At 37.0% G+C, this 12,821-nt stretch overlaps 1 protein-coding gene across 6 annotated transcripts in view; it reads left to right on the top strand.

The window, feature by feature from the left end:
* The window catches only part of ATP8B4 (ATPase phospholipid transporting 8B4 (putative)), a 192,596-nt gene extending 181,158 nt beyond the window's left edge, over positions 1–11,438 (top strand). For all 6 annotated transcript variants that reach the window (XM_016128585.2, XM_016128590.2, XM_016128584.2 and 3 more), the window contains 3 exons: positions 4,098–4,236; positions 7,422–7,552; positions 9,263–11,438. In XM_016128585.2, the coding sequence (XP_015984071.2) occupies positions 4,098–4,236; positions 7,422–7,552; positions 9,263–9,544 (552 nt within the window). In that variant the 3' untranslated portion in view covers positions 9,545–11,438. The remainder of the gene's footprint in view (positions 1–4,097; positions 4,237–7,421; positions 7,553–9,262) is intronic.
* The last annotated feature ends 1,383 nt before the right edge of the window (positions 11,439–12,821 follow it).

The raw sequence follows: 12,821 nt of genomic DNA, 5'->3' as shown, positions 1-12,821 counted from the left end.
CCAATCTGATGGAGAAAAATGGTATTTTTTTCATTGCCGTGTCAGAGAGTACATACTTTTAGATTTCATAAATATTGTCATATTAATTTCCAAAATATCTTTGGTTACAGACAACAGAGACTTCTTTAATTTAAATTTTAAAAACTTTATTAAAAGCTACCAGTAGCTTCAAAATCTTCAGAAGAGCTCATGAAACACGGAGAACCACAGAAAGGCATAGCCACTAGAAGCAGCACCCAACCACACAGGGCTGCATTGTTGTAGTGAAAACACTGTCTTATCACCTCTTACAACTTGGCTTTGATCACACTGGATGACAGGTCAGCCACAGATGTCAAAGAATCATCACCTCAACCACAGGCTGTCAAATGCTGAGAGAAATGTATTAATGTTTTCCATTGCAAATATGATACTTATCAAGCTCTCCTATGTTTCTTGGAGATTTTACCTTACATAATTTGAGGCTATATTATTTGGCATGTAATGGTTCTCAATTACTATTTGTTCTCTGTAGCTTTTATATTTTTTATGCTAAAGCATCCTTATTAATTAATTAATTAATTAATTAATCTCCCCTTCTCTTTAACACCCCTACCCCCTCCACCCCCACCCCTGACCTATGGATGTTGCTGTTTCCCCTTAAGAGCTGGATCTCTGAAGGTGGGGTATCTCCTCCCACACGCTTACAGCATGCACCAGGGACCCCAGGGCCTGGAGCTCTCTGGGGCCTGGCACCCCAGGTGCATTCAGAGGGCCTGGTGCACCCGAGATATGGTCCGTGGCTCCACCCGGGGCATAAACTCAGGACCTTTTGCATGTAAAGTACTACACTATGGACCCGCCCCTAAAACATCCTTATTTAAATCTCAATTTTCAATATGTTTTACTTATATTTTTAGTATGCATTTGCCTGGTATATAATCTGAGTCCATCCCTTCATTTTCATTTCTTTTTTATCTCATTCTGTTAGATTTTCTCCTTTGATAAGAGAGTTAACAACCTATTTTCTTATAATAACATACATTCACCTTGTTCCTTTCATATTATTAATTTTAATTTTACCTTTTTATTTCCATTTTTTCCTTTACATACTTGAAAGCATTGTGATTTTTACATATGCTCTTGCCATGAATAATTTACAAGTTTTACTATTGTATTCCCATTTTACTAGTGATTTTCCCCTATTTTCATAGTCTTTTAAATCTCTATTTTGATATTAACATACCAAAACTAAATAATAACTATATCCTCTACCAAATATTTCACAATTCTGTTTTATACCTTCCCTCACCCACTTCCAGGTCAAACAGTTTTGGAAATGTTTTTACTTCTTTCTCCCTGCCGCTACTCCTCTTCCCAACTCTTGTATGTTAATAATTTAGAATTTTAGTTCCAGGATGTTATTAAATGTTTCTTTAACATGTATTTTTGCAGTTGTAAAATTCTTCCTCAAATTAATACTGAGGTTCATACTCACATAATGACTCATTTAGAACCAACTGTAAATTTACAAGAATCATTGCTCACCACCATTTTTATGCTCTTTGTCTACCACTATTTTGTGGTCTTTGTTGTGATTTAATTTTTATTGGTTGCAGCCATTTCCTTGAGCAATTTCTTTAGAAACGGCACATAGATGTAACACTTTTGAGCTCAAAGCTTTTCTCTGTTTTTACTTTTGAATGATATACTTATGATGGGCAAAAGATTCTTGAGTCAGAGACTTTTTCTTTAGAAACATTATAAATGTTCTACTATATCCCAGTGTCAGTTTAGTAGTTCGAGATTAGGTTCATTCTCTTTCCTTTGCAAGTAATATCTTCTCTGTCTAGAAGCTTGTGTTCTTTATCTTTGGACTTCACAAATGTCACCAGAATATAACTTTTTTCATTAATTTTCCTAGGACTTAGATTACCCTCCATCATCTGAAAATCTTTGGTCTGCTATAGCAGAGCAGTTTTCTTCTGTCATTTTTTTTATTGTTACATCTCTATTTATTTTTCCTTTTTTAATCAAATGCCATTTTTCTTTGTATATGGGCCCATGGATCTAACATCTATATAGATTTGCCTTCTTTGTCTCATATCTTTTTGCGCATGGTTTCCATTTCTTCAAGTTATTGCTCTCTTTTGTAAAGTTCAGAAATCAAGCTTTTTTTCTTCCAGATGTTTTTCTGGGATCTAATTGCATCCCCTTAAGAGTTCGCATTACTTTTTTATTTTTTATTTTGGTTATAGTGCTTGTCTGTCTTTTCCATTAGTTCTGCCTCAATAAAAGCCACCTGTTCTTGTTTTTTTAGTTGTTTTTTGTTTGCCCTTTTTTTTTTTTTTTTTTTTTTTTTTTTTGCCTGCTCATATCCACCCAGTCCAGGTTGTTGGTATCTTTTGATAGTGATGAACTGACAGTTGGTAGAATGTAGAGTTTGAGATTGTGGTCTAACATCTTAGTAGCCAAACAAACTGGAAAGCCAGCTTCTCTTTGCTGAGGCATGGATGGCAGGACTTTCTGTTCTCAGGTGTGTTGAGGTAAGAAAAAGCTGTCCCTTTACAATCTTTGCAATTTATATCTTAGGGTGCCAGCACCTTTTTAATGGGGCAAAATTTTTTTTCCTAACAAAAAATATTTTAATGTAGGAATCAATGTGGAAACATTACATTTAGGCAGTCAAATTCAGGTTACAAATGTAAGATAAATACCAAATAATATCATACTTCTGGTTTAAGGGAAAGCAAAGCAATTGTGACAGTCATGGTTAACACCTGTGTTAAGTAAAGAGCGAAATGGGAGGGGTATCAAAGAAGCATGTAAAGATTTAACAGTTCAAATAATCCTTAGCTCTTCTGATAAACTATAGATGGGAAACATGTGGTAAATATTTCCATAATATAGTGGTTTCAGTCCACCAGTTATCATTCTGTTCATGCATTTAAAGTAACTGCAATTGTTTTGAGCACTGGAAACTAGATTCAAAGTAACAAGTCTTTTCTCAACAAACTAATAATACTATGAATCCCTTATATTCAAAAATGTAGTTTAAATTTGGAAAATTTAAAGTAAAGCATACTTGTTTTCATAATTACTTTCAGATATAATACGACTATACTATTCTACATAATTGGTATAGTTAATTCTAGTTACCATATTTTATATCTGTTGGTCATCAGCAACATAAATACTTTGCTTTAATGAGGCAACATTGTAAAGGAGAATAAACTTCAGGTGAGAAGGATAAGTATATCTCCATATGCAGCTAAAAGATGTATTTATTTTGTAGGTAGTGCCCCCTCAGGCAGACAAGAAATTTGTGGGTTTGCACCAGACTGCTAGAAATGTAAACCTTCCTTGGATTATTTCAGACCTCTGAAATGCAAATAGTGATGCTATAAGCTACTTTTTTTATTTTTCTCTGAGAACTCAAGGGTTCATATTCACCACTGGCTTCCTTTACTATCTGATAACAGCCCACATGTGCTTTTTCTGCTTTTTCGCCTACCCTGCCACAATAAGTTATTGGAAGGGAGAAGGGCTTGTGAACCTGCTCCCAGGTCACCATGAATCCCAACTTCTGAATGTTATACCAAAAGAGGATAAAGAATTTTTTTTCTTATTATTTAAAAAATTTACAAGAAAAATTCATCAAAATGAGTTTGAATCTTGATGTAAAACGGATTATGCCAGTGTAAAAATGGTCATGGGAAAATTTATGTATGGATTGTAAAACATTGCAGTTGCTCACAACAGAAAATACTTTTTCAACAGAAAAATTTTGAAAGCAATTTACAGAGTAACATTAAAATTAGAAACCATTCTGCTTTCTTATTGCTCACTTAAAAGAAGTTTAACAATTTATCTCCTGATTCTGACTCAACGTTGGAAGATATAATGGCTTAAAGATATAAATTCTAAAGTCAGTTGTCTAGAAGAAATGTCAAGTCAGTCTCTTGTGTTGCACAAAAAGTGAGATTGCCTGTAGTTGGCTAGTAGCTAAACAGGTACAAACATCTTTTTCACAAGCAGTTCAGGAGAAACATCACTCAGTAAAATGATGCTCTTTTCATCCTCAAAGAACTCCCTTTTGCATGTGACTTCATTTACAGATAGCCTTGGATACCAGTTACTGGACTGTCATTAATCACGTCTTCATCTGGGGCAGCATTGCCACTTATTTCTCCATTTTATTTACAATGCACAGTAATGACATCTTTGGCATCTTCCCAGACCAGTTTCCATTTGTCGGTAAGTGAATCCTGCTATCTACTGGGGCTTAAAGTCATGCCGTCATTTGTCTTTGTAATTTATTTCCTGTTTTAAGTGGACTAGGGATGACCGATGATCCTTTTTCTAGGAATTGCGTCAGAAGCATCTGAAGACTTCCAGGCTTGAAAAGGGGACAAAAGATTAGTTTCTTCTGTCCCTACTAGATAAAGAAGAATCACTGTGATAGCTGTTTATATGTCAATAGCCCAGATGAAGTAATCTACCCCTTTGCAAACAAGAGACATAGCATATATACCATGGCTGCCTGAAGACTTGTGAAAAGTTATATATGATGGAGAGGAGAAAGAAAAGCGAGGCTCTACTTTTTATGCCACATTATCATCAACGTCTCTGCCAAAGTTTACCAGTAGAACTTATTTGCATTTAGATAAGAATGACATTTAGAGCCTTCCAAAAATTGCAGGACTTAAGTCTATAAGTGGTACAAAGAATAGGCTCTAGTTAGGTGGCCAGGGTTCAGTGTCAGCTCTACCACTTATAAGCTGCGTGAACTTTGGCATATTATTTTTTATTTTTCACACTTAATGTCTTCACTTCTAAACTGGGAATATTACTAGTTCATAGTTTTATAGGAAATTGGTGAGGGTTAAATGAGAAAATACATATAAAATGCTTGGCCTGTACCATTCTATGCAGTACTTTCTAAATAAATGTTAATAATGATAATGATGATAATGATGTAAACAAATGTGGCTTGGTTACTGGTTGGGGATATTGCAGAGTAATTTGAAAAGCAGATGGACAGCAAAGGACCACCTAAAATCCCTTAAAATCCTGAAATTCTGAGTCTATAGTATATATCTGGTCTATCTATGAAGTATACTATCATTGCTCTCCATATTTCAAAACAATTCCTAGCAAGGGCCACTAAACTTTACACAGTGGGGCTACTGATGTACTTTCTCAGAAGTTTTGGAATTTCTAGAGTATGTAAGATAAGTTGGTAACTATGATGTTTCTGAATTTATCCCAGCAAACTGTGGAAAGGAGAGATGCATAGTAATGACCTTCTTGAGCTCAATCAGGCAAGACTGAGATCTATATCGACTAGTTGGGGAATCCAGTCTGCTAAAGAATTCTTAAAAGACTTATTCATGTAAAAAGCAAAATCAGAGCAACTACAGGGTTATGCATTTCCAATGATGAAAAGACACCTAAAATTGTAATTCCATTTAAATGTGCATGTACATTTAAGAATGTTATTCCTCAACCTCTGCCTTGCCCTGTGTGTCCACGGAAATCTTAAATTGCACCACTTTTACTTAATACGTAATGGTTACACTTTGTTTACCAAAAGATTCTAGCCATGTAGAAACATGATGATTATGAATAAGACTAAGTATATTAGGAAAGAAAGATATTAAAACTATTTTTAAGTCTTTTCTTGTTTTTTTTTTTTTTTTTTTTTTTTTTTGTTGCCAAATCTGAATGTTCAGTGCATTGACCAGAAGATTTCCAGTCCTAAGAGAGCATTCTAGCATGTGTAATGAGACTGGAATGCCTCAACTGGAGAAAGTAGTTTGTGTGGGGACCACTCTCTCCGGCTAAGCACATGTCATTCCAGGAATTAATTACTGAGCTCAAATGAGACTTTTCAAAAGTTAGATCAACATTGGGGTTTAAGAAAAAAAAATTTCTCCTTAGCCGCCAGCGGTAAACAGGAGTGTGGTTTCAAAGCAAAGCTTGTTTTTTCCAGCCATGCCCGGGGGTAATGAGCTTCAAGGAGCTCAAAGAGACATTTAATTTATTGAGTCAAGTTTGTTTCTGCCAGAGCAACTGGAACCAACTGCTCTTTGGTTGGCAGAGTGTATCCTCCAAAGCCAGAATATGTAGAATAGCCAAGCCTTCATACCCAAAGCCCATTCAAATTGTGTTAACGCTTTAGCACTGGGAGAGGGAACCTGAATAATTGGTGGTATCATGATAAATCCCCAGGAAACCAATAGGAACGAAAGTTTAGTTTGGTGATATAAGTAGGGTTAACACGTAACTTCTATAGAACTTGTCTGTTTGCCTTTTGACCTTTTTTGTTTTGTTTAAACAAATATTCCCGTACATGAAGTGTGAGTATAAAGTACAGAAACTGGCTCCAGGCTTGGAAATGAGTTTCGCTATTGCACTAGCACTTAGAATGGCCTCAGTGGTTTCCTAGTGAGGAGAACGCTCTTCTCACTAGCATAGGAGCATTCCTGATCTCCTGGGAAACTTGCGTACCTCATAACCAAGAAAAAGTCAGAAAGATGAGCAAATTCCTTTGAGGCAGGTTTTTTGGGGCTGTTGCCTGAATTTAAAAGGTTGGCCCTGCATTCGATGAAGCCTACTTTCTATGACCTAGCCAGTCACCAAGACCATTATTTGAGATTGTGCTTGCGTCTAGGACATATATAGTATAGTTTTGATATGATAGTGGCGGAGAGGAGCAGAGTTTGCCACTCCCAAATGTGCCTTTTTGGGTATATGGATATTTTAAACTGGCTATTTTTTAAGAAAAAAAAGACTAAGGAAGAGCCTTTGACCTTCCCCTTAACTGCATAAAAGATTTTAGATAGAGGACCTGCTTCAGGAAGGAAGATATCAACATAGATAACTATATTTTAATGTGAACTAAGTGTGATAGACAGGGAGGAACTGAGCAAGGCTGTTTGACTAATGTCCCCTCTGTGTTCACTGTCAAAGATGGCCCAGCTAGCATTCGTTTACCAGACATTTGCTTCTTCATCTCCATGTGAATTGCCTTCTTCTCCTTTGACATCCAAACCACTAGCCCCCCTTTCTCCTTAGATCAATATGGCATATACACCTCAACTGCCAGGGTAAATGTGCATTTTAAAAATGGCTGCTTGGTAGTTGAGGGATCTTGAGGCTGGATGAGAGGCTTATGCTTCATGAGTGAAGCTGAACTGAGCCTGGATAAGTGTATGCTTGGCTCCAGCTGGCAATCTCCAAGAATTATCTTAATGCCTTTGCCTTCTCCTCATCACCACTGAACATACTGGAGAAGACAGCTAGTAGCTCTCCCTAGGTAGCCCGAACCTCAACATTTGAAGAAAGACCTCATGCCTCATGGAAATAGACAGCAAGGCTATTCATTCAGCAATTCAATTCTATTTATAACCACAATGTATCTTTTTCTTTAACAATAGGAAACGCACGACATTCCTTGACCCAGAAGTGTGTCTGGCTTGTTATTCTCCTAACAACAGTAGCATCAGTTATGCCTGTGGTGGCTCTCAGATATTTGAAGGTGGATTTATTCCCGACCCTGAGTGATCAGGTATGTTGTAGTGCTGATGAGTACTTGAAGGGTTGGTTCTCGGCTCTTGGAATGTGTCCTTCTTCTCTGCCTTTTTGGAAGCCCAGGAAAGGGCCAATGAACTTTCCAATTGACCAACAACCACTGGTGCATGGTATCACATCACAGTAGTTGGAACTGCCTACATCTGAGTGTACTAGCTTTGTGAGTGCCGATGAAGATAAATGTCTAGACTAAATGTGGATGAGGAGTCATACATTGCAAGTTAAGCAGGTGTTTTAAAAAGTTGACTTTTTAAAAACGGCAGCATTTTGGGCAATTTCTCCAAGGCAAAGGCAAGCTATATGGAAAGTTACTGACTTTGGGGCAAATAAAGGGTACAGTAAAAGAGACAATCTAGTATGCAGTGAATGGGCTCTAAATGCTTGCAGAAATATAATAACAGATTTGGAAATGGAGGGAGACGTTACTTTCTGAACAGATTAAAAAAGAGAACAGCGGTGTGATGAATGGATTAGAAAATATACAGTTAGAAGGAAAATAGAAAGAACAGATTATAGAAATACCTAAACCAAAGAATTAACAGAACACATTTCAGTATTTCATGGGATGAGGAATATAAGCAGGACAATGTCAAGTTGCTCAGGACCCAGATAAAAAGAGTAAAAGAGAAAGGGGAGACACACATTTGTAGCCACATCATAAGAAGAGAGGAAACTATGAAGGAGAATGACCAGGCCAACAGTGCTGAGAGAAAAGAAGTAGCACTTTTCTTTTCACGATATCCCTCACATTCTGGGGCCAAAATATGAAAAGATTCCTTCTGAAATGATTCACAAGATCCCCTGTTACGTCTGGCCTTTCCCTTCGGTTCTGTGAGCTCATTCTTACGTAAACCCAGAAAATGATGGATGAGCTGAAGAAAGATGATATTCATTTCTTCCTATATTTGGTCATATCATGATTTTCTATTTGACAGCTTTCTCCAGGAACAAGATTTGGACTCCAAGCAATCAGCCAAATCAAAGAATAGGTGGCTTGCACCAAATCTTGTCTCTTTTTTTCCCCTGAACTTTATTGGGAAGTGAAAGAAATGTTGGAAACCCACACAAATGATACTTACTTCTTAAAAGGCCCCCCAAACTCCCTAAAGAAGTCAAAGCCCTGAAAATCTCATGGTACATTGACTTACACAAGGGTTGGAAATTTCTGATTCTCATTTTCTAAATTCTGTCCTTGTCTAATTATACATGACTATTGGATCCTGAGAATCTCCAAAAAAGAGAGGGAAAAAAGCCTGTCTGGGGGAAAATGGGACTACACTGACTGTGTTTAAGTGGCATATGTTAGAAAATCTTTCTGTACAGAAGTATGTTCCAATTCATTTAAGATGGGTGAATGGGATGGAAACGATAATGAAATTTGCCTTAACACTTCTATCTTACTTTTCAAAGTGTATCTTGGTAGAAATAAAAACTGACCAGTGTCCAGTGTAATCTTTTTTTTTGAAAATCTTTTAGGTTTTAAGTAAAAAAATCCCTTTTTCAGTGAAGGTGAATATTTTGTTATTAATGTTTTTACCCCCCCCCCAAAAAACCACACAAAACAACAACAACAAAAACAAAACAAACAAACAAACAAAAAACAAGGCTTTCAATTCACAAAGTTGTCCACTGTCTGGAGTCTATCATTTGGATGTATCATCTCATTCTAGGTCTTCTTTCTCTCCAGATCCGCCAGTGGCAGAAGGCTCAAAAGAAGGCAAGGCCTCTACGGAGCCGAAGGCCTCAGACTCGTAGATCAAGCTCAAGAAGATCTGGATATGCTTTTGCTCACCAAGAGGGCTATGGAGAACTTATCACATCTGGAAAAAATATGCGAGCTAAAAATCCACCCCCAACATCGGGGTTGGAAAAGACACTGTATAATAGCACTAGCTGGATAGAAAATTTATGCAAGAAAACCACAGACACAGTGAGTGGCTTTAGCCAGGATAAAACAGTGAAACTGTGAGTCAAGATGAATTTGAACCACATCTTTTCACTTCAACTGGAGCTGAAATTTAGCTGGCTCCAGAGTTTGAGATCAGGGGCTAGGAGTGAGGCAGATTGCCTCACTTAACTTAAATCTGTGGCAGACGGCTGCTGGTGCTGTCAAATAGAAATGTCTACAGCAAACCAAACCAGATGGTCACTATCTAATTCGTGATTTGGCAGACAAAACCCTCACAATACAAGCACAGGTTTTTGTCAACCTAGATACCAACTGACCTGAACTTTAGAATCTTATTTATGGAGAAAAACTTGTAAATCTGCATATACATTGAATGGATTTTCAGATAGATAAAAGGATGCATTCTAAAGGTATATATCCCAGCTGAAAATCACTGTTGACAAAGAAACACATATATGCAATATTAGCATTTCCCAAGATACACTTTTAAAATTTAAAATTGTACTAAGGTGCTTTCAGACTAAGAGGACCTTGTCACCGTCCAGCCTTGATATGGACTCAGGCGTTCAGCTAGAACAAAATGACCTTCATATCTGAAGAGTAGAAAACAGACATGCTGGCGTTCCTTGTTTTTCTACTGGTCTAGAGACCAAGTAGCTTGAACATCTTCGCAGTGAGACAGGCTGATAATTTTGTCAAATTAACTAGGGAAATGCTCTCAGGGACATGTTTATGAAGCGTTAAAAAGAGGTTCTCTAGTAAGTATTCTAAATATTTTTTAATGACTTTTATAATGACCTCAGTAGCAATTTGTCCTGCGCCATCTAGAAACATTAATGGAACCAGCAAAGCATACTTCAGTGATAGTATTCCATATAATGTATGGGTGAATACTTTCAACATTTCCTATTTTAATTTGAAGCTAAACAAATTAATAAACGTTCTCTTTAAGTACTATTTAAATACTCAGGTGTAGGTCATTCAGAGTTAGTTGCTTTTGGTATTCAGCTGTAATGTTTATCATTCAGCATATAAACATATGTAAATGAGGTTGATTTTTTGGAGACATTCCAGTCTAAATGTAAATAACCAGTGTAGTTTTCATAAAATAATTCAGACAGATTTGTGTTCAAACTTCGGCTCTATCAACTCTTACCTCTATAAAGTTGGGCAGGTAATGTGTCTCCTCTGAGACTCAGTTTCTTTCTCTGTAAAATGAAGATACACTACCTACCTCACGTGGTTGTTTGAGGATTGTCAAAGCACAAATTCTCAAGTCATTAAAAACATAATTCTCATATGAATAGATGATGAGTTGAGCTCCAGTTAACTCGGAATACCAGAGCAATCTGAAGAGAATGTGAAGAACTAGAATTTAACTAGTCAGTGGGAGAGGCCTTGATGACGTGAGAGTGCAAAGTAAGATATAAAACCAGTCAGTGTCTTATAGGAAAATAAAACTAAAACCTTGGAGGTGAATTTCTCTACCAGAAATCAAAAACAAATCATCTTCATGCCTTGATTTTGTACAAATCAGCCTCCAACTTTACAGGGTCCTTAATCTGGTCCCTATTGAATTATTAGTCAAATAAAGTTATATTTCTCAAGAGAATCTTATGGCCCTTGGATGGGCTTGATGAATAATTGGCTGGCATAATATAAATAGATCACACGATCCTGGTGGATTGTTGCTGTTGTTGTTGTTTTGGACCTTAATTTCCTAGTCTGGGATAATTTTCTATGAATGGTACCAATGAAATATATGTTAAAGAGCCTATTACAATGCTTTAATCATAGTGGATGCTCATAGATGTTCCCTTTTCCCCTTTATGCCTGTATAGAGTCACCCAGATGTTAATTTTCAATGTTTAATTTGTCATTAGTTTCATTGTGTTTGCTCACTTTTTGTAATATTTTTGAAAGATTTGAAAACTTTCAGTAAATGTTTTGGCATTCTCGGTGTTTGATGTTTTGCCTCTTCTTTATTGGGAACTCACTGGGGAGAGTTTTTGTTATATCGGTCAACTGATTTTTTTTTTTTCCCTTTACATGCCTGGGGAAAATGTACATCATTCCTAGGATCAGAGTCAAGAATAAAACAAACCAATTGGATCTATATGTAAGGGATGGGAAATATTAGGAACGGTCCAAGTTTGTAAATTCAGTTTAAATTAAATAAGGCTGTTTGTAAACAGATAATGTGCATGATTGTGAGAGAAATTCATTATCAGCTTGCTTTGGCCCCATGAGATTCAATTAAGTTCACATACCCAGTGCGAGGTCATTTGACTACAAGTGCCAGCCAGGGATTATTTTGAACCCGAAGAAAAAGAGCCTGAGTGGTGGTGGGTGACAGCTGGGCACTGGGGATTAATAAAAATTTAATTTTACATAAACATTATCAGATTTCTTGGAAAAAAAATTTTTTTTCTGTATTCAGGGCTGACGTTGGTAACCTTGAGTTTTTAAAGTTTCAGTCCAAACTTTTGAGCTTTTATAGGCAATTGCAGATTGTATTGGCCTGACTTAGATCTGCGATTTGTTTCTCTCATCTGCCTCCAGATATACATAGGAAAAAGAGAGGGAGGAAGAAACCAAGAGAGATAAAGCAATAGAGGAAGAAGGCATTGGAGAGAAGGAAGGAGGGAGGGAGATAAAAGTTTTCAGTTATATATCTCTTAAGGTGATCTGACTTTCTGAAAAATAAATTTAATCCCTCAAAGGAAAACAATTAGACTGTATTTGAGAAGTAAATAACAAAACCTCCTTCACAGTCAGTTGAGATCAAGAATACTTTATTGGGAAGGGGGCCAGCACTCGGCCTTCTCCTCACAGCGATCCTGCTGAGTTGTGTAAGGTAGGGCATGCCACCCGTCTCGCCAGGCGTGAGGCTCCCAGTCTATCAATGAGCAAACCCAGCAGCATGGTCTCAAACACCCTTCTCATTCACTCATTCCCTGAGCTGTTCTTGTCAGTGTTGCCCACTGTAATTGTTTTTGATTGGGGGTGGGGATGGAGCATGGCTCTTGTACTGGTTTGTATGTCTCTAGAATGACCCCCGGTGTCCTGCTGTTTCTCAGCTTACTACAGAGGTGCTAAACTCTTCAGTAGTGCTTTTGCCTGGGTCAGCGGAACACACTCAGTTTTGTGCTAATGATTCACTAAGATCTTATACCCACACTCTCCTTTACTCTCCACTATTTAAAATATCAAGAGTATACAGAAGAAGAAAATAAGACACTTCTTTCTTCCTTGTCTCTGGGCTTAGAGTAGATTTTCTTTCTTTAATTTATCGGGATGACATTGGTTGACAACATTATATAAGTTCAAGGGTACA

This window comes from Rousettus aegyptiacus, unplaced genomic scaffold (genome assembly GCF_014176215.1).
Source record: "Rousettus aegyptiacus isolate mRouAeg1 unplaced genomic scaffold, mRouAeg1.p scaffold_m13_p_3, whole genome shotgun sequence".
Taxonomy (NCBI): domain Eukaryota; kingdom Metazoa; phylum Chordata; class Mammalia; order Chiroptera; family Pteropodidae; genus Rousettus; species Rousettus aegyptiacus.
Note: the sequence above shows the minus strand (reverse complement) of the source record. Positions and strands in the feature narration are given on the sequence as shown.